Genomic DNA, 21,024 nt, shown 5'->3' on the forward strand with positions numbered 1-21,024 from the left:
AGCGAGGACATACTGTGTGCTCACTGGAAAAAGGTTATAGACTTATTTTACATGTCGTTTGATTTTTACAACCGCTGCATATATACAGATTGTCTTTCTTTATCGGCCGACATAGAGATTAAATAATATGCTGTATCACGGACATTAAAGCAGAATTCAACCTCCATTACAAACCTCTGTAAGTAAGCGTCCAATTGGCCAATCAGTCAGCCACCTTTCAAGTTTTATGTGTAGTCAGTAAAGCAGCCAGCCTCAGCTTTGTTCTTGGCCTTGGCTGTTTGCAGTCATAATGAAAATGTTTGATCTTGATATAGAGCCCAGTGCAAGACCCTGGGGAAAACCGCCATGATGCTGAACCAATAGGAGAGAGATTATGTTAGTGTAGTGCAGTTTCACTTGCATCATGTAGGCTGGATGATACTGAGAAAAACAATGCATCAACTTTTCAGTCTTACATACCATATTTTGTATGTGTTGCTGTGAAGGATGTGGGCGGATGCTCCTCAGCCTATAAGATCCATGCTGGGTGGAGATGGAGATGCTAGAGAAGGGTGAGAGGAATTATTACCTAGCATTAGGAACTCTAATCTGTTGCAGGTGTTTCTGGCTGTTCTCCCTGGCCATGCCTTCTCTCCTACCCGGGAGGCCCCACCATATGTGTGTGTGTGTGTGTGTGTGTGACAGAGAAAGAGACAGAAGAAGCCAGAGGAGTTTTTTTCCCCTTCCACTGCATGTGCAAGGAGATGATACTACCTCCACAATATCTCAAATCATAAAGTTTCAAGATAAGGACAACGAGAACACTCACTCCAATGACATTCCCCCATCATTCATAGCATTGCAAAGACCTGAAATAAAAAGTGTGAGAGAGCTGTGCAAACTTTTATATTCAATATTCATGACCACTTGCTGTAGTGTCATGTATATGCACCCAGGAGAAAGTGCCCTTTATTCAGTTTCTCAACTTTTCAAATCAACCTTTTTTTTTTAGCAAGGCATTTCTTTTTGACAATGACAACTCTCTCTGGGAATACAGTAGAAAAACACTTTATCAGCAGGGTACAACCTCTAGGGTGTATTACAATAAAGAAAAGACCACCAGGATGGATTGAGCCAACAGCTTCACAGGAGGCCTGTGGTGCTTTTGCGGGAGGATGAACAAAGACAGAAAGGAACCCACTGAGAGGTCCTGCTCTGTAGGAAGTCTGCAAAGCCTACTGTGGCCGGCTTTGGAAAGACAGAACTAAGGGAAATAGAGAAGGATGGAGATGGAGAAAAATCAAGGGGTGAAGTGAAGACAGGAAGGGAAGGATGAGGTTTAAAAAACAAAAAAATCTGATGATTCAATCTATGAACACATGGGACCTGGTTATTTATTCCAGCAGAGACATGAGTAATGGAGATTAAATTATTTGAAACTAATTTGCTATATCAGTTTTAAATGCATGATAGTCTACAATCAAAATGTTTCTGTTGAGACTGAAGCCATCTGACTTCACTACTTTGGCATTACTGCCCTCATGTGGATATCCAAGGTAATACTCCATTCAGATTTTTCGTCAAAAGGTATGATGGTTCAAAGACTTACAGATTCAAAGTTCATCATATGATCAATAGCTAGTGAAGTTGCTGACATGAAAGTCCCAGGCTCCTCCAAAGTGCAAAATACAATATTCTCAAGACACAAAATAAATAAAAAGGTTGAGTGACGTATTTATATTACAAATTATGTGTTTTTTATGTCTGTCATTTTTGTGTCACATGGGTCCTGATGTTTAGGTGTTTAATACTTTATACCAGGGGTGTCCAAACTTTTTTCACCAAGGGCCACATACATACAAATATACGAAGGGCTGGGCCACTCCCTAGAGGTGAGGTATTTTGCCTTAAGGAAGTCAGCAAAATCAATCACATGAAGGTCAATTATGCTTTTTACTTGAATATGCTTTAAGAAAACAAACAGCCTACATCCCAGTTCTCTGTAGGTTTTTACTTATTTTGTTAGCAGCTCATTCCTTAAAACAGGAGCCTCAGATTGCTTAAAACAAGAGGAAATAGGAAGGGTCTATTTCAAGCTTCTTATGTAAATAAGTTATTATTATCAACTTAGATTTGTTAGAAATAGTTTTCAACTTTAATTGACTGAATGTATTTGAAACATTTGGCCTATTAACTCATGAATACTATGAAATATCCGTTTACATATATATTTGAGAAGTACAATATAAGACAAGCACAAGTTTCATTTGTGGGCCATATTTCATTACAATTTTGGAATTCGCTGAGGGCCGATTCAAAATGGCCCGCGGGCCGCATTTGGCTCCCGGGCCGTAGTTTGGACACCCCTGTTTTATACTGTTATAAACTTCGAAATGATGGCAATAACCCCATCAAAAAGTACATAAAAATACATTTTCACAAGCAGGAGGAATACAGCGTGATTTGGGAAAATGTATTTATACAACTATTTTACCAGGTCTTTCACACTTACCACAGAAATGCAGTTATGTGAAATGTTTGATCATTCAAACATCACTAAAATAAAGAAAAAGAGGGTCCTCTAATCTCCAGCAACTATGTGCAATATGTGCTATATGTGCAATATATATCAATCAATCAATCAATGTTTATTTATATAGCACGACACCCTCTGTCCGTAGACCCTCACATCGTACAAGGAAAAACTTCCAGAGAAAACCCACAGTTTAAAGGGGAAAAAGGGAGAAACCTCAGGGAGAGCAACAGAGGAGGGATCCCTCTCCCAGGACGGACAGACGTGCAATAGATGCCGTGTGTAAATTGAAAAGATAATACATTTGCAACATAGGTAGTCCAAATGTTTGGAAATGCATGTGTGTATAATAGGAAGATGAATCCACGAGGATATCCATCCAGGACTTATGATTCAGGACCACAGCAACAGGCACAGCCACGACTCAAGATCCAGGGCTCGCGATCCAGGACTCAGGACCACAGCAACAGGATCATCCATGACCCATATATATGCCGTTAATAACTGTGCAATATATAGGGAGACCAGGGACAGTTGCAACACTTTTTGGGCTTTTCCCCAATAAGTAAAAAGCCATTTACAATAGGATAGCCATTTTGCTATATTATACATTATCAATATGTCAGCTACTGAAACAATGTATTTAAGATGTTTTTATGAAATAAGTACAGGTTGGAAAATGTATTTAAAAAAAAAAAAACTCAACTGTTACAACTGTCCTTGTGTACAGGGACAGTTGTAGCACATGCCAGGCACGGTTGTAACATGTTAATAACGGTTACCTTTTTTCACACTACATGACAACAAATAGGGAAAGCTGTCAAATTCTAAGGCAACGAGATTTGAATGGGGTTTCACACATCCTCCAACAAACAATGAACAATGAACAGGATAACAGATTACACACACAGCTCTCACACTGTGAAGGATTAAACTGTTCTCTGAGAGGTGCTTCTACCTTAATTATGTAGACCTACCTCCTTTGAGCTGAGACCATAGTATAAATCAGCTGCCTCCATCAGATAGTCTCTCAAAAGCATCTCCTGCTCTGTTGAGAACACCTTCTTTGGTGTCCAGTAGCCTACTCTTGGGGGTGTTTGTGATCCCTGACTCTCCAACCTCAGCCTCTTTGTATGGAACCGGTACAGGGTGACATGGCATATATCCAGGGACTTTGCCACTTCCCTGAATGATTTGCCCTTCTCAACTTCATTTGAGGCCCTTTGCAGCAGAGCAAGTGGCACTCCCCTGTCTGTCTTCCTCTTTCTGACATTTGGCATACTGTAAACACACACACACACTTTAGGCCTACTGTACAGTATTTTATTCTGTTTATTTTTACAGGGACAATGCACACCAATCAACAATACAACTGTATGCTTGAATGAACAATTGATCATTCAAGCAAATGTGCCATCATTGTAAATGTGCCATGTTACAACCGTCCCGTTACAACCGTCCCAGGACCACCAGTCTTGCTTTCACCCCCTGTGAAACTGCCTGATTGCTAGCTTGACCCATATTTAGCTAGTTATATTTGTAGCTTACAAAACAGTGATTCTAATAATACTAGTTTGGATTCCTAGACATTTGAACTCAAGACAGTATCCAAAAAATACATCATATAATTTTAGTTAATATTTTACCTCAGAAACACACTTTTGCTGATATCTTACGCGAGAAATTCAAACGTGGCTCCTTTTTTTCTCAGCGATCTGACCATCTATCTGCGCATGTGCAGAGTGAGTTTCTTCACTCTAGCTTGTTTGTGATTGGAGATATTGAAGGTGTTACAACCAACCCGTGTTGCAACTGTACCTGGTCTCCCTACCTGGCTGCTAAATCCTAAGAACTGTTACAGGATGTGTATTTTGTAAATTGTGTAACTTTGTATTTTATTCAATTTTTTATTCTATTATAACTTTTTTTTAACTTTAATACTTTTGTATGCATGCTTCTTCGTAACATTAAGCTGTCTTTGGCTCTTTTTCTGCTGTAACAAGGTACATTTTCACTCTGTGGGACTAATAAAGGTATTCCGATCTGATTCTGATCTGATTTCCTGACTCGTATATCAACGCTGCACCTTATCCTACTGTCTACTGCCCCCTGTCTTGCCTTCTAAGTAGTTAACCCGTTTTTGTTTTTTTACTTGTCCTTAGCATTGGTGCTTCAGATGGTGAAAAACTCTGGCTGTGTGTTATGGACAACATTTATACAAACCCAGTCTATAAGCTTTCTTCCCTGTGAACCTGTTATAACATGACCTCTCACAAAAGCAAGACGAGGAAAGAACAAGATAGTCAATTTTTTCTCTTTTAATATTTTATAGGCAGATTTTATGTAGTGGAATATATCAATTACAATTAATGTTTTTCATGGGTTGTAGGTGTAGGAGTTCTGCATTATGTAGCCTGTGATGGAAGGGAATATTTCTTTGGTTATAGACACGATGTAGGTGAACCAAGGGTAGAAGAGCTCCGACTGTCTCGTTGCTCCAGTAATGATGATGTTCATCGCTGCTTCTGTGGCAGGGTAGGCTGGAACACTGGTGACTCCCCTAGGACACAGAGAAATACTGCTTTTAACTACTACTGAGGAAAGCGGCAATGTTTAATGCAAAAGAAAGTAGCAGGATATCAGTATAAATGTAATCCGTGATGACTTTGATGTATCTGTGAGACACTTTGCATTTGGTTTTTACACTTGACTCACTTGACTTTCTCCATAGCTGCTTCAGTGTCAATTAGCCCCAGTGTGCATATAGAGATGGACACGTTGCTCTTCTTCATAGACAGCTCGTGCTGAAGGGCCCCGAAGAAACCATTCAAGGCAAATTTTGTGGAGGTATACGGTGCCACAAAGGGACTGGGCATTTTACCTGTGAACCATGAATAACTATTACACTTCTAATACATTGTTTAACAGATGTAAAACATAAGAATATATTGTGGCCTTTTTTGGGCTTCATTCATAACACTGCAGTAGGCCTACTCATAACTAGTGCACATATTCACTTAACTATACTTTTAGATGTTTTAATTTATTGGAACAGAATATAAAACACAATTAATGCATCTGTAAAATACTGAAAATAAAAGATTTGAATAAATGTAGTATTTCATCATTTTACAAAACAGTATCACTAGGTGGTCCATTTAGTAGTCAGATGACCTTCTTGTGTTCAGGGTTTTTTTCTCTGAAGACTTTAAGAAAATAGTAAAATTATCAAATATTTATTTTAGTCCTCAGAAAAAACTGAAAGTCTGGACACATACATTCTGAATGACTGCTGATTAAGCAACATACCAGATACTAAATAGACATGGTGGGGAGTTTTTGATCTGCTGGTCAAAAATGTACTTTGAAATCCCAATTGTTTTCAAATATTATGATCATTTTTGTGAAATTCATAAATGAATACATTCATCATGTGTTTTTTAAATGTTTAATCTCATCATCAAGGTGTGTTTGAATAATGTCCCTATGTTGCTTACCTAAAAGCGATGAAACAATCACCAGTGATCCATTACTTTGTTCAAGGGAGGGCAAAGCTTTCCAGGCCATCTGAATGTAGCTGAAGAAATTGACCTTTGGAAAACACACACACGATTTTATTTTCCAAATCTACACTGTAGCTTTTGTGCATAAGATGATAAAGACTCTTTGAAAGTTGAATGTTGAAAACACAGAGATGCTGATAGACCATGAAAACGCTGCACTACCTTCATCAGCCACCTGGTGTGCTCCACGTCTCCCTCCCACATGCTGAAGGGGCTCGGGCCAATGTGGTTGAGAACCAGGTAATCCAGCCCTCCAAGCTTTTCAAGTGCAAAATCTACAACTTTGTCCGGGTCTGACTCACTGGCCATGTCTGCGGCTATGTAGAGAGCTTTCTGGGCTCCTAAACTCAGACACTTCTCTGCCACCTAGAAGCAAATATCAGAATGAAAAGATCAAATGCATTTCTGAAAAAAATACAGAAAAAGCTTGTGGCTTAAAGGTGGGGTAGGTAAGTTTGAGAAACCGGCTCGAGATCGCTAGAATTTGAAAATACACAACCGGAGAAAATCTGCCACTTCCTTATAGAGCCCCTCCTCCAACACACAAGAACGTGCACATGACCAATGAGGGCACGAGATAAGTTTGTGCACAGATGGAAGGCTGACAGGCAGGTAGGCCATCCAATCATTTTAGCCGGGCCGGCTAAAATGATTGGTCGTACTTTTTACAGTACTACGGCTTCCACAGATGACATTTTTTTATGGATTTTTTGTCAAAGCACTTAAGATATTCATTGCTATCGGGATGTTAAGAGCATTCCATGGAATATAACAAAAAGTGTATCTCGAGCCGGTTTCTCAAACTTACCTACCCCACCTTTAATGCAGGCACTTTGAAGAATGTGTTATTATAACCTATTGCCAGACATAATGTTGTTACATGTCTGACTTGATTTATAAACAAATACACTTTACATGATATGATGGACACAGAACTGAATGATTAACACTTAAATATTTGAGCGTCAAGTCCACTATGATGCTGTTAAGATCACTAACCTGCTGTAACACTTTCTCCCTCCTTGCTGTAATTACTATCTGAGCACCAAAGCTGGCATAGTGGTATGCCATTTGTTCTCCAATACCCGCACTGGACCCAGTCACCAATACCCTGGCCCCTTTGAGAGATTCTGAAAGAAACACAAAAACAAAGACATAGTCAAATTTGAGTTGTGATGGTGGAAATTAATTAAATGTTTAACTTGAGTGCCATTGATACAGCTTTTGAAACAATAATGGTGCTTTGCCTGGGCAAGTATATGTGCCAACTGGTATTAACTCTGTAGATATCTAATTGGGAAGTCATAAAAGATATGATAAGATATCAGACTTTATTGTCAATATAATGCTCTGCAAGACTAATAGGGTCAGGGTTAGGATCACACTTCTTTAATTAAAAAACCATAATAAAGAAGCAGTGATTAAATTGCTATCCATAGTGACATGTTGCACAATAGAGAGTTAAGCAGGCCTTTTTATCATTCAGTGATAAACCAGTTCCCGATATGCCAGTTTTCAGTTGACAAGGCATTTAGACAACTCTTTGCTCATTGGACTCTGACACTGACCCTAGACACGGCCACATTCGTCTGCCATATCTTTGAACAGGGAGGTAAAATTGTCAGATACATTGTTTTAAAAAAACCTAATACTACATGTTTAATGTTAATGTTAATGCTATTTCTGTGTATGTACAGAGGGAAACACAAACTGAAGTCAGATTCCTCGTAATTGTGATTCTCAACCCTCCTTAAATATGTGCATATGGCACATATTATGAGCACCTTTGTTCCCTTCATAAATCCATTTATATGTGCAGACAGATAACACCTTGTCATACAGTTTTTTAACAAAGTAAATACAAAAAGAAGAATTTGAAGAGTATACAGGCAGAACTGCACCTCCTTTAATATACTTTGAATGGCTGTGGATGCAGAGTGCATCTGAAACAAATCATAACATTTCATTAACTATGTGTAAGTTGTAGTCATAAAAAGTTTCTATGTTATCTTAATGAAGCTGTAGTATCAGCAATGGTAGTAGCTGTTCATAAGGCAATATACTGTTGCAATTGTGGGAAATATGACACACTAGCCTATTCACTTTACCCCATGATTTCATTACTTGTGGAAACTGGCTTGTACACTGAATCCTCACATCATGGATAAATGCTACTTTCTCTCTCTGGTAATGCAAGAGTCACAAGCGTAAAGCGTGTCTGATTATCACCAATTACTCGCTCAGCTTGTGCTTCTTTTCCTAAACTTCCCCAGTGAAGCTTTACACTCTATCATTATTATACACGGATATTTAGAGCATTGCAGAGCGGTCAGCAGTACAGCATCCCATCACTGGACATGATGAGTTCACATGATTCAAATTCAAGAGATGACCACGTAGTTCAGACGTCACGTGGTCCACACTGTTAGCCATGGGATGGGATGGTGCTATATATAGTGATTTTTTATTAAGGACAAATTACACCTTAGATTTTCTAATATTTTTGTCATTAGAATAAAGCCTTTTAGGAATATAACTTCCCTTCTATATTGTGTATATTTCTGTTTAATTGCTTCCTCTTATAACTGCCCATGTTTTGGATTCCCAGTGAACATTATTATTTTCTTATTGGACTTGCTTTTGTGTATATTTATATTTTTTGTAAACATTGATTTTCAAACTTTTAAATGTAATACTATATTGTATATTAATTTATATGATTTATATATTTATGTTTTTACAACTCAATTCAACTTAATATGATATGGTCATCATTATGTTGTAAATATACCCTAGTTTCTATTTGCTTAATGCACTTTTAATAGTTTGGTCATCCTTAATATGCTTTTAATTACCTTTTTTCTAATATGAGCCATCCCTAATTTATTGTCAGATTGCATAAATGAATATATCTTAAAAAGTTAAATACATTTTTTTTTTTTTAATTACTTAATGAGATTTAGGATATTTTGGATCCTAATTTTATATTTCATAATGTGCAAACAGGTCTTAAAAACCAAGTGCACGAAGCTACACTTTATCTTAAATAAAACATTGCATTTTCAAACGTAGTCTAACAGGAGACCATTAATCTATAACAGTGAAGTTATTGAATATTCTCAGGAGAAATATCACCAAAATAATGCAACAGCATATTTTCCCACACTTTGTGTTATAGTAAAATCAACCAGAAAGAAATGCATGTTGATGTGATTCAGGTAGACTACTGCAAAGCAGTGGAAGTATTACATATTTTTCAAAAGAATAATAATCTACATTTAGCAAAATACCCTTTTCTCAAACTAAGTGTTGTAGTATAACCAACAGGGGATCATTCATTTGTAACTTTATTTGAGTAGGTCAACACTTTACAGCAGTGAAGTTGCTACATGTTTTGTGTACTTAACCTATCTCTTTTCGGCATTGCACTTTGTAGACGGTCCCTGTGCGCTTGCCCCTCACTTGGCTTCACATGAACAATATCATTAGTCCATCTCCAAGGACTCTTTGTTTTGGCTCGTTTTGTTTAAAATTAGGTTGTAGGTCTTTGTCTACTTTGCTAGCCAACTGCAAGAAAGAGGAGTCCTTAATGTTAAAACAATGCAAAGAACAATTCGTCTTTGCACACACATGATATGCACCTTTAGCATGAAAGCTACACCCACACTCCGGGTATTTAAATGTGTAAATGCCTGTGCATTTTAAGCGACTTCAATGTAATTTGTGTGTAACTGGTATTTAAAACACAGCCGTTTAGGACCGTTTCAAAACTCTTCAGTAATCAGCACAAATAAAAAAAAACGTCTAAACAAGAATCCTATGCAAACATCCCAAAGTATCGTTAGTCAACAACAAGGTTAGTTAACCCACTCTCTTACCTTTATTAAAACTGGGTGAAGTCCACTTGACAGCTAGGAAAGCAACACATAGAGACGCTAACAGGATCTTTGTAAAAGTTCCCATTTTTTGACCTTGTTTGTAGCTTTGTTACAGCCTTCTTCCTTGCACTGGGATGAGGACTAAAAAGGAGTGCCGTTTACCAAACCCTTCCCCTCTTCAACTTGACATGCATAGGAGGGGTAAGGTTATTTTTCTGATAAAAGTTGAACATGTTGAACTAGTTCTACTCGCTTGGATGTGGGCGGAGCCGAAGGACAACGTGACGGAGTGCTTAAACTGGATACATTGGATTCTTTCCCATTATATTTATTTTGTCATTTAAATGAACTGAATATGCTTTATTGTTTCAAATGTACAGACATTTTCATTTTAATATAGTTTAACTTACATAGGCTACACATGGTTACATTCTTCTACTGCTTTACTGTTGCTTTACTGCAGCACCCCCTAGCGGCAGGCTAGTCTGCACATTTTATTTTTTTATATATATATTTTAATTTCATTTAATTGTGCCTAAGATATATTTTATATTATATATTAGTATTCAAATGATCATTTTAAACTATATAATAAATTATTTAGCTTCAGGGAAGAAAAAAGGGAAGAAAAAAAAGTGTTTTGTTTTTAGTCTGCTACTTTTAACATATGCTTTTAACCTATATATACAGTCTATGCTTTTAACGTGATGCACAACACAAGTGACAAGTAACTGACATGGCGCAAAAACGTATCTCGGAATTCTTTCTCACAAAAAACGCTAAATCTGCTAAAAATATTGAAATAGAAGATGCAGGGGCAGGGCATTATTATGCAGAATGTGTGTAATATGTAGCCAGGAATTAGCAATGCCTGATAACTTCAATGAATGTAAATTCCACATTGATGGTAAAATAATATTTTGTGTGTGTGTGTGTGTGTGTGTGGTGTGTGTGTGTGTGTGTGTGTGTGTGTGTGTGTGTGTGTGTGTGTGTGTGTGTGTGTGTGTGTGTGTGCTCGCGCTTTTGTGCATGCTCTATAGTGCCCGTAATAGCGTGCACTGGAGTCCATTGTTATGCACTGTGTGTGTGTGGTTTTGCTCAATGTATGTCATCATCACCCCCCCGTGCGTAATATGCACATCGGACAGCACCTCAGCACCCCCAACTCAAAATACCTTCCCGTGCCTCTGGCTTTACTCCAAACGTTTCCCCTGACATCTGATTTGATTTATTATGATACTTAATGGTACATCTATATAACGTCTTTCTGTAGAGTAAAATGTTTTTATCTAATGAAGACACAATTTCATTAATATGTGCTTTCATACTTTTCTGAAACAGTTCAAAGGATCAAACGTTCCCTTGCTTTTGTATCCACAAGCTATTACTATTTTCGTTTTAGATTAAGTATGTACTTTTAGCCAGGAACCACTCACTAATAGTGTTGCAAATAAGGGCTATTGGTCAAGAACTAGATTTCTTATACATAATTTAAGCTTCATGATACGCTTCCTCATCATCCTGTATAAAGAACTACAATTTATTTGACATTTTCCTTGAGACGCCTTTCAGAAAAGAATTACATATTCTATTTGTTTGGTATCAAAAATCTGCTTCAAATATTTATTGTGTGAAATAACACACAAGGTGTCAAAGTTGTGATTTAAGTCAAAATACATGCAAAACGAGAATTAGATCGAATCTGCTGCTCTTAAATACCACTAACGCTGGCTTTTGAAAGGGCAACTTTATTGACACAGCCCTTGTACGCAGTGTTGTCCTTCAGCATAGCCTTCATTCAAGCTTTTTCCTGGCGTAACTGGAATAACCCTGCGTTGAAGGACACTACACCACTGTGGACCATGGCGGCAAAGATTCTGCCCGTAGTAAAGTAAGTAATTGTAATTTTACTCGTAATTTTCATTATGTTTTTGCTGCAGTGGAGCGTGCTAGTCGCTCCATTAGCCATGTAGCTTAGTGACGCAAAGCTAACTGTCAGTGTGCCGGAGAGATTTCCAGCTGTCATGAACCACTGTGATTACTGGATAGATAGCTTAGTCTGTTTAATAGATCACTATTTAGCTTATCATAGTCTACCTGGAACGTTATACATTGCACTTTAACTGTAGCTTTATACACACCAAGCTTCGTCGTTCACCAACGTGAGCTAATGTTGTATAACTAGCTAACGATACTAGCTAACCGTTGAATAGTTAACTGATTATTTATACATAGATACTTTATTCATCACTGTTCTATAAAAGGCCAAAATACTACAGCAACTTCAGAGACACTTTAAGCTGTACACCGCACTAATGGTAACATTTTAAGCGTGTTATTCATCTGTTTGACATGTATTTGACAGGATACTGAGGTGGGTTTTCTTGGTTTGTTGCTTGACTGCCTCTCTCCCCATATTTTTAGACTGGCCACCAAGGTGACCATTGGAGGAGCAGCTCTCTACGTCGCCTACGGCTCTGGCCTGTTAGGAAGCAGCGAGCAGGGCTCCGTGGCCCTGGGGAAGGCCAAGGCTGCGATCCCCCCCGCCGTACAGGAGTGGATGAAGTACTTTGGCCTGGAGGTACAGATAAGATGCTCTACTTATGATATGAGGTGGTAGTAGGCATGGCCTTGCAACTATAGGAAAATATGAAAAGCAAACCCATTGATATCTATCTTTTGTTTTTTAAATGTGCCTGCAGTAGCTAAAAAGGTAAATACTTTAAACACTGCTGATGATGCTATATTTGTAGACATGGATATTATGTTCTATTCTAGTGTCCTACCATCTCATAGTCCTCCCAAACATAATTTGAATCCACTATTACAAGATGAAAATAATGTATTGTTAGTTTGTTACATTCAATGAAAAGTTCTCAGTTGTGTTTACTACAAACCAGACCAAGTTATTTAAAAGTAACAATCATAAACCAATGGAATCACTAAATATGTTTTGTTGTGGATTATTTTTAAACAAGCATTGATCCGACCCATTCAAATCTACCAGCTCACTTGTATTCTTTCCCATTAAACAAACTATCATGACTTTCCAGGTACAAAGCCCGGTAACAAAAAAACATAAGATGAAGATAACTGTCAGATTATTCTTAAAAATATCCAAATTATTTCAGTATATATTCCTATTCCGGTGGAATTCTGGAGTATCATGCCCACCTTTTTTAAGATAATGTATAAGGTAGTATTGGGAGTCATCAGCCAAACTAATATCTCTCAGATTGCACACTGTCTATTTGCACCGGTGTTACAATATTTAATATAAATGCAATATAATATACATATTTACAAATCATGTAAGCAAGTCCTGTGGTGTTTCAAACTTCTCATCCCCTCCTCAGGCTCAGCTTCCAACCATACCTACAGTGGAATTTTCTCCCGTTCAGGCCTGGAACTCTGGTAAGAACTGAAAGAAAACTTGTTCCCTTTTTTTGAAGAGATTTTAACACGTCTGATACCATCATGAATTTGTTCTTAATACCCACATTTTAAATTGTGGCAGTGACTTAGATATAGTGATATAGTTAGCATTTCATTTGGTCTGTTATCAATTGAAGCATCACTACTATCGCTCCAATATAATTGTTGTTGTATTGGTTTATACCTGTAATGCTTTGAATGTATTTCCGATATCTCTAAACCAAACCATTGATTTTTATTTGTATTGCAGGGGTGCGGAAAACCATTTCAACTCTTTCAGAGGCGCCAACAAACGCAGTTGGATACACAAATCAGGGTTTTCAGTACATGAAAGACCTGACGAAGTAAACAGGACCTCAACCTGGACAACCTGACATTTATTCATGTTTTTGAGTTTTGCACTTGAGAAATTCTTCAAAAGTTGTTTCCCCTCCCAGGAAAGAAGAAACTCCCAACATAGAAGGAAACAGTTCAGCTATAACGAGTGGAGACTGAATGGGTACTTTGGTTCTCTAAATGTTAGCGGCATTCGTTTTGAGTTGTTTTGTACATAATGCTAGGAAGCTAAATGTATGTTAAAAAACAAATTTATTTTTTCCTTTTGTGTATTCCATCCAAATTAATTTTGCTTAATACTGTCTAATAATCAGTATTTCACCCTCCTTTGTTCTCAAACAATCCAAGTAATCTTATGAAGAGAATGTCTGTATATTGTGTATATATATATGCAATTTCACCAGTTGTCACAAAAAATACATCAATCTTAAAACAAGTCACGTCTTTAGTTTGATTTATTAAGGAAAGAAATACTGCATGTTGATCAAGGCAGCGTGTCTTAAGAACAAGACCAGACAAATGTGCAAAAATCTTTATTACTCATGACAGAATAATAACGACACAAATTGCCTGTTGATGCTGCTACATCTTGGAACAGGAGGTGATTTAAAGCATAAAGAATAGCGCTTACAGTCATTTGTAACTCCACTTTACACAACACAGAAACACTACACAGCACCACTAGTGGTGATGTACAGTGAGAACCTTTTTTTTTTTCAATGTAGGTTAAACTAACGGTACCTATTCTGCCACACATTGTCACTTCCCTACTGTCAAAATAAGGTTTAAATATCTCCAGACACTCTGATCAGATAATGCATGCAGTGTTTTGAAAGCTAAAAATAACAGGAACAGTTAAACCACTGATTGACTAGTTAACTGAGGGATACACTTGAAGAAGACTGACGGGGCTAGACCAATTCAACAACTGAAAAAGTGTGGATGAGACCAATTTTGCAAGCATACATGTTGGCAAGAGACAAAGTTATAAAGCCTATAACCAGAGTTAGTGAGTTGCTGTCAACAAACTTATTTTTTCAGTTGAATATACCTGTTATCATTTTTGGAAATAAACAACCCTTTCACTAAAAGCTGGTGTTGTTTGGATGAGAAATTTATATAAATGAGAGTAACCACTACAAGCAACATTACAAGGCATTTTACACAAGTCTTACATATTGAATACTGTCATTTGAACATATTGCAACACATTTTTCTTTTTTTCTTCCATGCGTATGATATAAAGCATTTATTCCGCCACATTTTCTCTGAAGGAAAAAGCATTTTGGGGAAACTACAGTTGTGGTCAAAAGTGTACATACACTTGTAAAGAACATGTATTTCATGACAGTCTTGACTTTTCAATAATTTCTACAACTCTTATTTTTCTGTGATAGAGTGATTGGAGCACATACACAAAACAAAAATCATGAAGTTTGGTTATTTTATGAATTTCTAATGAGTCTTCTGAAAATGTGATCAAATCTGCTGAGTTAAAAATATACATACAACAACGAAAAAAATTGGTAACATTTCCCTTGGCCATTTTCACCTCAATTAGGCGCTTTTGGTAGCCATCCACAAGCTTCTGGTTGAATCTTTGACCCCTCCTCTTGACAGAATTGGTGCATTTCAGCTAAATTAGTTGGCTTTCTGACATGGATTTGTTTCTTCAGCACTGTCCACATGTTCTCAGTCAGGTTTAAGTCGGGACATTGGGAAGCCATTCTAAAACCTTAATTCTAGCCTGATTTAGCCATTCCTTTCCACTTTGTATGTGTGTCTGCAGTCATTGTCCTGTTGGAGCGCCCAACCTTCTGGCCGATGATTTTAGGTTCTCCTAAATAATTTGGAGGTAATCCTCTTCATTATTCCATTGACTTTAGGAAAAGCACCAGTTCCATTGGCAGCAAAACATGCTCAGCACATAATAGTAGCACCACCATGCTTGATGGTAGGCATGGTGATGTTGGGGTTAAAGGCCTCACCTTCTCTCCTCCAACATATTGCTGGTAATTGTGGCCAAACAGATACATTTGTGTTTCCTCTTTACTCTAGAAGGCCGTTTCTTCGTCCATTTGATCAGCAGCAAACTTCAGTCGAGCCTCAATGTGCCGCTTCTGGAGCGAGGGCTTCCTTCCTGCACGGCAGCCTCTCAGCCCATAGTGATGTAAAACACGCTTGACTGTGGACACTGACACCTGTGTTCCAGCAGCTTCTAATTCATTGCAGACCTGCTTTTTAATGGTACTCTGTTGACTCTTGACCATTTTTCTCTCCGTAGCAGGTGATGGCTTGCGTTTTCTTCCTGATAATGGCAGTGACGCAACTGTGCCATGCACTTTATACCTACAAACAATTGTGTGCACAGTTGATCTTGGGACCTGTAGCTGCTTTGAAATGGCTACAAGTGACTTTCCTGACTTGTTGAAGTCAATGATCCGCTTTTTCAGATCCATGCTGAGGCTCCTTTGACCTTTCCATTGTGGATGAGTCTAACGATTGTATCATATGAACCCTATTTAAATGGGGTACCAGCTATAGTCAATTATAATCACTCACAAGAAGTTAAGAGGCCATGTCACAAAGTTAATTTAAAACAACTTTCTACATCCCAAAAATTGATAATTCATGTTGCTGTAAGTATATTTTTGACCCAGCAGATTTGATCACATTTTCAGAAAACCCATTATAAATTAATAAAAGAACCAAACTTCATGATTTTTGTTTTGTGACAAAGTAGTATGTGCTCCAATTACTCTATCATAGAAAAATAAGAGTTGTAGAAATTATTGAAAAGTCAAGACTGTCATGAAATACATGTTCTTTACAAGTGTATGTAAACTTCCGACCACAACTGTGTATAGCGTACTATAACCTAAACATGTAAACTTTATACAATAAAGTGCTCCCCGAAGATCAACAGTGAGCTTATACAACCAATGAAGTGTGTAATATTTAAAGAACATTTGATACTGCATTAACAGCAAAACACAGCACTCATAAACTGATGGTTGCAAAACTTTCCTCAAGCTGTCAGTGTCCTTACATCTGAATGAAATCCAAATAGCAGCCTTCATACGCAATGATTTAATAAGGGCGTAGATGGTGGAGATATAGTATTTACAATATTGCAAAATGACAAGCCGGAAGGCACTTTATGATTTGTGTGGGATCTAATTTATATGAGAATTTGGCAAACTGTGTCTTTTCCACCAGTGCAAAGTATCTTATAACTTGCTAAATATGGTGCAACGGTGCAGGAGAATCTTTACACAAAGCATAATTAATCTAAAAGGCTTTTGTAAATATAAGGGACCTCTTTTACAATGCTGATATCAGTCATTCCTACCATTATTAACAATAATTGTATAATATTGTTAGATTAATACAATACACATATTCATCTACCCATTTAATTTAATAAATGCCTCAGTGGAATGTGTCTATCCCAAACGTTATGTGTATATCGTGCTTACTAGCTATTTAGTAGATCCAAAGAAAAGTGTCTTCATAGGAATATTTTGAGCAGCTTTTTAGTCACACTTTGATTTAATTAGGATAATTACTCCAAGGACAGATTAGCGAACATCTCAAGGAAAAACAAAACAAAATGCAGAAATCAACTGCCCTCTTTGCAGCTGTTGGGCCATCCTGAACTGTCCAACCTTAAATAAAAATGCAGAGCAGCAACAATAAAAACAAGTTGACTCCATCTCCTTGCGATAGCCGAGCATAGCGGTGCTACAGTTCTGCTGTGCATATGAAAAACAGATTGCACTTTCTTCTGAACAATAAAGCGTTTTAACTATTCAACCCTGCCATGGCTTTGGATAACAGATTATAACGATGAGTGGAACAGACGCAGATGGAGGGAGGCTGGAGAGTGAGATAAAGTGTCCACTATGCCTAGGTGGTTTTCACCAGGTCATAGACATGGATATGAAAGTCATCATCATATTTGATATAGTAGACAGAGGGCTTGGCTGGGACCTGGTAGATGACCAGGCCTGTTCTCTTCACACCTTTGTCAGTAACATACTCCACCTGTTTCCCCACCAGACTCTCCGTCTCTTCTCCGGGCTTCCTGTCTGCAGGCAACAGGTGTTTGTTTTCTGAGGAGTGAAACATTATAGCGTTACATGTGAGTAAGTCCAAGTTAGTTTGACATTTGCTTGTGTGTAACTCACCAAACACGGCCTACTTAAAGTATAAAGTGGATACAACATACAGTGGTTTGTTTTTCAAGCAAAATGTGCACGGAAAATGATTAAAACCAAGAGTTCTTTATTATTCTAGAAATGATCTGTCCCATCATTTATCTTATTCATAACAATAATAGGATGTGCTAACTGTCATCAGCAGAAGTATACATCCTAATTTTCCCTTTCCAGTCTTAATTTCTAAATGTCCTCTTTACTTCAATAAATGTACATACCTTAAAATAATTCTCTAGACTTTAGACAACTTTTAAGGCAAGTGTAAGGATCCTGGTTATCTTTATTTTACTTTCTCAAGCCTAAATTAAGCATGTAATCTGTATAATATAAATAATGATGGCAACAAATCTTTAAAATAACAAACAATGTGAGTTTTTAAATGTGTTCAATATTCAGATTTAGAGTATTGGATATAATTCGACCTCATACAGAATATATCTCTTATCTCCAAACACAACTCCAAGCGTAACTTTAAATTATGTACTTAAGCCTGTTTACTATTACGAGTATAATTATTTGATGAATACTATTGATAAATACAGACTTCTAAGACCACCATGAACTCACATGCTATCCATGTCAAAGAAGTTTAAACAGTCCTCCAAAGTGGAAAATTAATTTCCATCACATAGCAGATCTTGATCTATAAAGCTTTAGGACACAGTTATTGAAGACTTAAGAAAGCCTTGTTAAGTATCAATCAGTCTTTGTTTAAAAAAAATCCCCAGTACCTGCTTCAGGCAGAATCCTGAGGTCTCCGTCAGCATAGTCGTCCCACAGCTGGTACATATAAAGCACGGGGTCCTTTTCATAAGTGATATAATACCAGTTGGTCATGATGGGAGCTCTGGAGAGGACCATGCCTCTCCACTCGTTCTTCTCTCCATCCTCCTTTTCAAACAGATGCTCCACAGCTTTGCCCACCAGCTCCTCCGCCCCTGGTGGCATCTTGATCTTGTTGTTTACTTTGGAAACACAGCCACAAACGATGTAAACATTAAAAGTGAGAAACATGGCAATTGGTTGCCAAACTGCAAGTAAACGTGAATAGCATCTTCATTATATGACAAATGTTTCTCTTTGTTAAAAAGTCTAAAACGACATGGTGCAGATTAACGAGAGGTGTGGTAACTCACCAACTTTTTCTGACAGGACCTGCAGGTTCGACACTCTCTCGTCCTTGAACAGCTCGATGCCATAGACGCAGTCGAAGCCGTCATACTTCACCATGAAGAGAGAAGTGTTCACACTCAACCTGTCCAGTACCGTTCCCTTCCATTTGCTCTGGTTCCCCTTCTCACGCCAGTTATGCTGAATGCGGACTCCCAGAATGCTGTTCGGATCCGGGGTCAATGTGTCACTCAGCTCCCCGCTACTCCGCTTTCTGAGAAAACAGGAATATTAAGGGCTGTGCGTCTGTTCTCGCCATTAAAAAATAATCTGTTGTTTTGTATACAGCTGTTTATTTGAATGCAGTGGGATTTTTTACCATTTACATTATGTTATAAAACCACCTCTAATAACTATTACACTATATTTTAAAACAATCATTAATGGCCTCATGTGATGACATAGCTTTGTTTCAACATACCTGCCTCTTTTCTTGGACATGCCTCCAGAAAGTCAAAGGCTACTGATAAAGAGAAAGACAGGGACACGTTTCAGTGATTATGAGAGAGTATGACAGCTGCCATACCTCTATGTCCTGTATATAACCTATATAACAGCATGAGGAAGGCCTCTGCTCCAGCTAAGAGGCTGTCCTCTCTACAGAAACCTGTGACAGACTGCAGGCTGCTCAACAGAGACTGACAACTGCAGCAGCCAATAGCTTAGCATGCAGGAATAACTTCCTGGGTATTTACTCTAACTACACAGACATGGAGGTCATGTCTGGTGCGAGACTTGGTCATATTTCTTACACAACTTCAGCTCCGTTAAGGATTTAAAACACAATCTGGCAGACACAACTTCAATATGTCAGCCATTTCACTGTAGCTGACATATTACAGTATACAACGTTAGCCGGTTACATATGACTGTAAATAACTTGAATATTAGCAGCATACATGAACAATATATTGAGGTGAGTACCATAAACCACGTTATAAGGCATACCGTATACCACCTGTCCTGGACTTAATCCAACACACCTACACCTCACTGTACGTTATCAATAAGGCTAGCTCTACCTCAATGCAGATGTGAAGGCAGCTAGCTAAACCCGTGTCCCTGAAACCAGGTATCACACACCAGCAACAACTGGGTGGTTACAGCCCATTTTCTCCCCACGTAACATCTCTCCATTACCTTTACGCAGATTTCATATCAGTATTGTTCAGTTCGTCTGGCAGGGAAATGCTGCCACACACCAGCCCGCCTATGTAAATCTCGCGAAACCTGTGGAAAATGGGAGATGCGGAGACGAGACTCTAGTTCCCAGGGAGCCTTCGGTTGCCACGACCACAGAGAAAGACAGCAACACTCGCGCAATGAACGCTGGGAAATGGTGTTTTAATGACAATGATGTGGACTTTTTTTAACAACCGGAGTTACACAGGTGTTGTGCTGCATGCTGCGTTCGAGTGTTTTCGGAAATAGCGTCATTACGGTATTATAGCGCATGATAGACATGAAAAGGTACACAGCAACTAACCACAGCAGGAGAGTGAGGTCGGAATTTTCTGTGACGCAAGACTCGCCAATAATTTGACTTAAAGGGGCAGAGAACGTTAAGGAGATTTTAAAGTTAGAAAAGCAACATTAGCATAAGATCTGGTGTTTGGACTGTATTGCCAAGCATACTCTTTCTATAACATGTATTGCAACTTTAGGTCTTTCACAACAATTAGAAAATCAAGTTTGATCCACATGTTAAATACATTGCACTGTTGTTAAATATGGTGCAACCAGTGTTGCAAATATTCAAGGGCACTAGGGCAGTAATGACCACATTTTAAATGTATCTTGAATTATGAACTGAATGCCTGCAATACAATTGTTCCAGTAATCTACAGGGTCGTTAGACAGCTACAGTGACCTCTTGCCTAGCATTTAGGGCAGGGTTAGTGAGCATGGGC

At 38.1% G+C, this 21,024-nt stretch overlaps 3 protein-coding genes across 6 annotated transcripts; 1 reads left to right on the forward strand and 2 right to left on the reverse strand.

The window, feature by feature from the left end:
• Positions 1-4,812: 4,812 nt before the first annotated feature.
• hsd11b1la (hydroxysteroid (11-beta) dehydrogenase 1-like a) lies at positions 4,813-10,174 on the reverse strand. Its single transcript, XM_034147376.1, has 6 exons — positions 9,954-10,174; positions 7,075-7,205; positions 6,238-6,441; positions 6,010-6,103; positions 5,228-5,393; positions 4,813-5,072 (listed from the first exon to the last, which is right to left on the reverse strand). The coding sequence occupies exons 1-6, from the start codon at positions 10,036-10,038 to the stop codon at positions 4,889-4,891; spliced, it is 864 nt and encodes a 287-aa protein (XP_034003267.1). The 5' UTR covers positions 10,039-10,174; the 3' UTR covers positions 4,813-4,888.
• Positions 10,175-11,699: 1,525 nt separating this feature from the next.
• Positions 11,700-14,555, forward strand: micos13 (mitochondrial contact site and cristae organizing system subunit 13). The gene is made up of 4 exons (XM_034146964.1): positions 11,700-11,844; positions 12,378-12,534; positions 13,310-13,367; positions 13,639-14,555. The coding sequence occupies exons 1-4, from the start codon at positions 11,816-11,818 to the stop codon at positions 13,734-13,736; spliced, it is 342 nt and encodes a 113-aa protein (XP_034002855.1). The 5' UTR covers positions 11,700-11,815; the 3' UTR covers positions 13,737-14,555.
• Positions 14,243-20,591, reverse strand: LOC117495611 (spindlin-W-like). 4 transcript variants are annotated; one of them, XM_034146960.1, is made up of 5 exons: positions 20,255-20,591; positions 19,536-19,574; positions 19,081-19,328; positions 18,676-18,909; positions 14,243-17,839 (listed from the first exon to the last, which is right to left on the reverse strand). In XM_034146960.1, exons 2-5 carry the CDS (start codon positions 19,553-19,555, stop codon positions 17,634-17,636), a joined length of 708 nt encoding a protein of 235 aa, XP_034002851.1. In that variant the 5' UTR covers positions 19,556-19,574; positions 20,255-20,591; the 3' UTR covers positions 14,243-17,633. The 4 variants fall into 4 exon arrangements, with proteins under 4 accessions (XP_034002851.1, XP_034002850.1, XP_034002852.1 ...); XM_034146959.1 differs by having other exon boundaries at positions 19,536-19,577; positions 20,255-20,588; XM_034146961.1 differs by lacking the exon at positions 19,536-19,574 and having other exon boundaries at positions 20,255-20,590.
• Between the last annotated feature and the right edge of the window lie 433 nt (positions 20,592-21,024).

The sequence above is a fragment of the Trematomus bernacchii genome, unplaced genomic scaffold (genome assembly GCF_902827165.1).
Source record: "Trematomus bernacchii unplaced genomic scaffold, fTreBer1.1, whole genome shotgun sequence".
In the NCBI taxonomy this organism is placed as follows: Eukaryota; Metazoa; Chordata; class Actinopteri; order Perciformes; family Nototheniidae; genus Trematomus; species Trematomus bernacchii.

Coding starts and splice junctions, on each gene's coding strand:
- LOC117495611 (XM_034146960.1), bottom strand. CDS start 19,555: ATGTCCAAGAAAAGAGGCAG. Junction 19,329..19,535: donor ATGTCCAAGAAAAGAGGCAG/GTATGTTGAAAC, acceptor CTGTTTTCTCAG/AAAGCGGAGTAGCGGGGAGC. Junction 18,910..19,080: donor GGTCCTGTCAGAAAAAGTTG/GTGAGTTACCAC, acceptor GTGTTTCCAAAG/TAAACAACAAGATCAAGATG.
- hsd11b1la (XM_034147376.1), bottom strand. CDS start 10,038: ATGGGAACTTTTACAAAGATCCTGTTAGCGTCTCTATGTGTTGCTTTC. Junction 7,206..9,953: donor TTCACCCAGTTTTAATAAAG/GTAAGAGAGTGG, acceptor TGTTTCTTTCAG/AATCTCTCAAAGGGGCCAGG. Junction 6,442..7,074: donor GGGAGAAAGTGTTACAGCAG/GTTAGTGATCTT, acceptor ATTTGCTTCTAG/GTGGCAGAGAAGTGTCTGAG.
- micos13 (XM_034146964.1), top strand. CDS start 11,816: ATGGCGGCAAAGATTCTGCCCGTAGTAAA. Junction 11,845..12,377: donor AAGATTCTGCCCGTAGTAAA/GTAAGTAATTGT, acceptor CCATATTTTTAG/ACTGGCCACCAAGGTGACCA. Junction 12,535..13,309: donor TGAAGTACTTTGGCCTGGAG/GTACAGATAAGA, acceptor TCCCCTCCTCAG/GCTCAGCTTCCAACCATACC.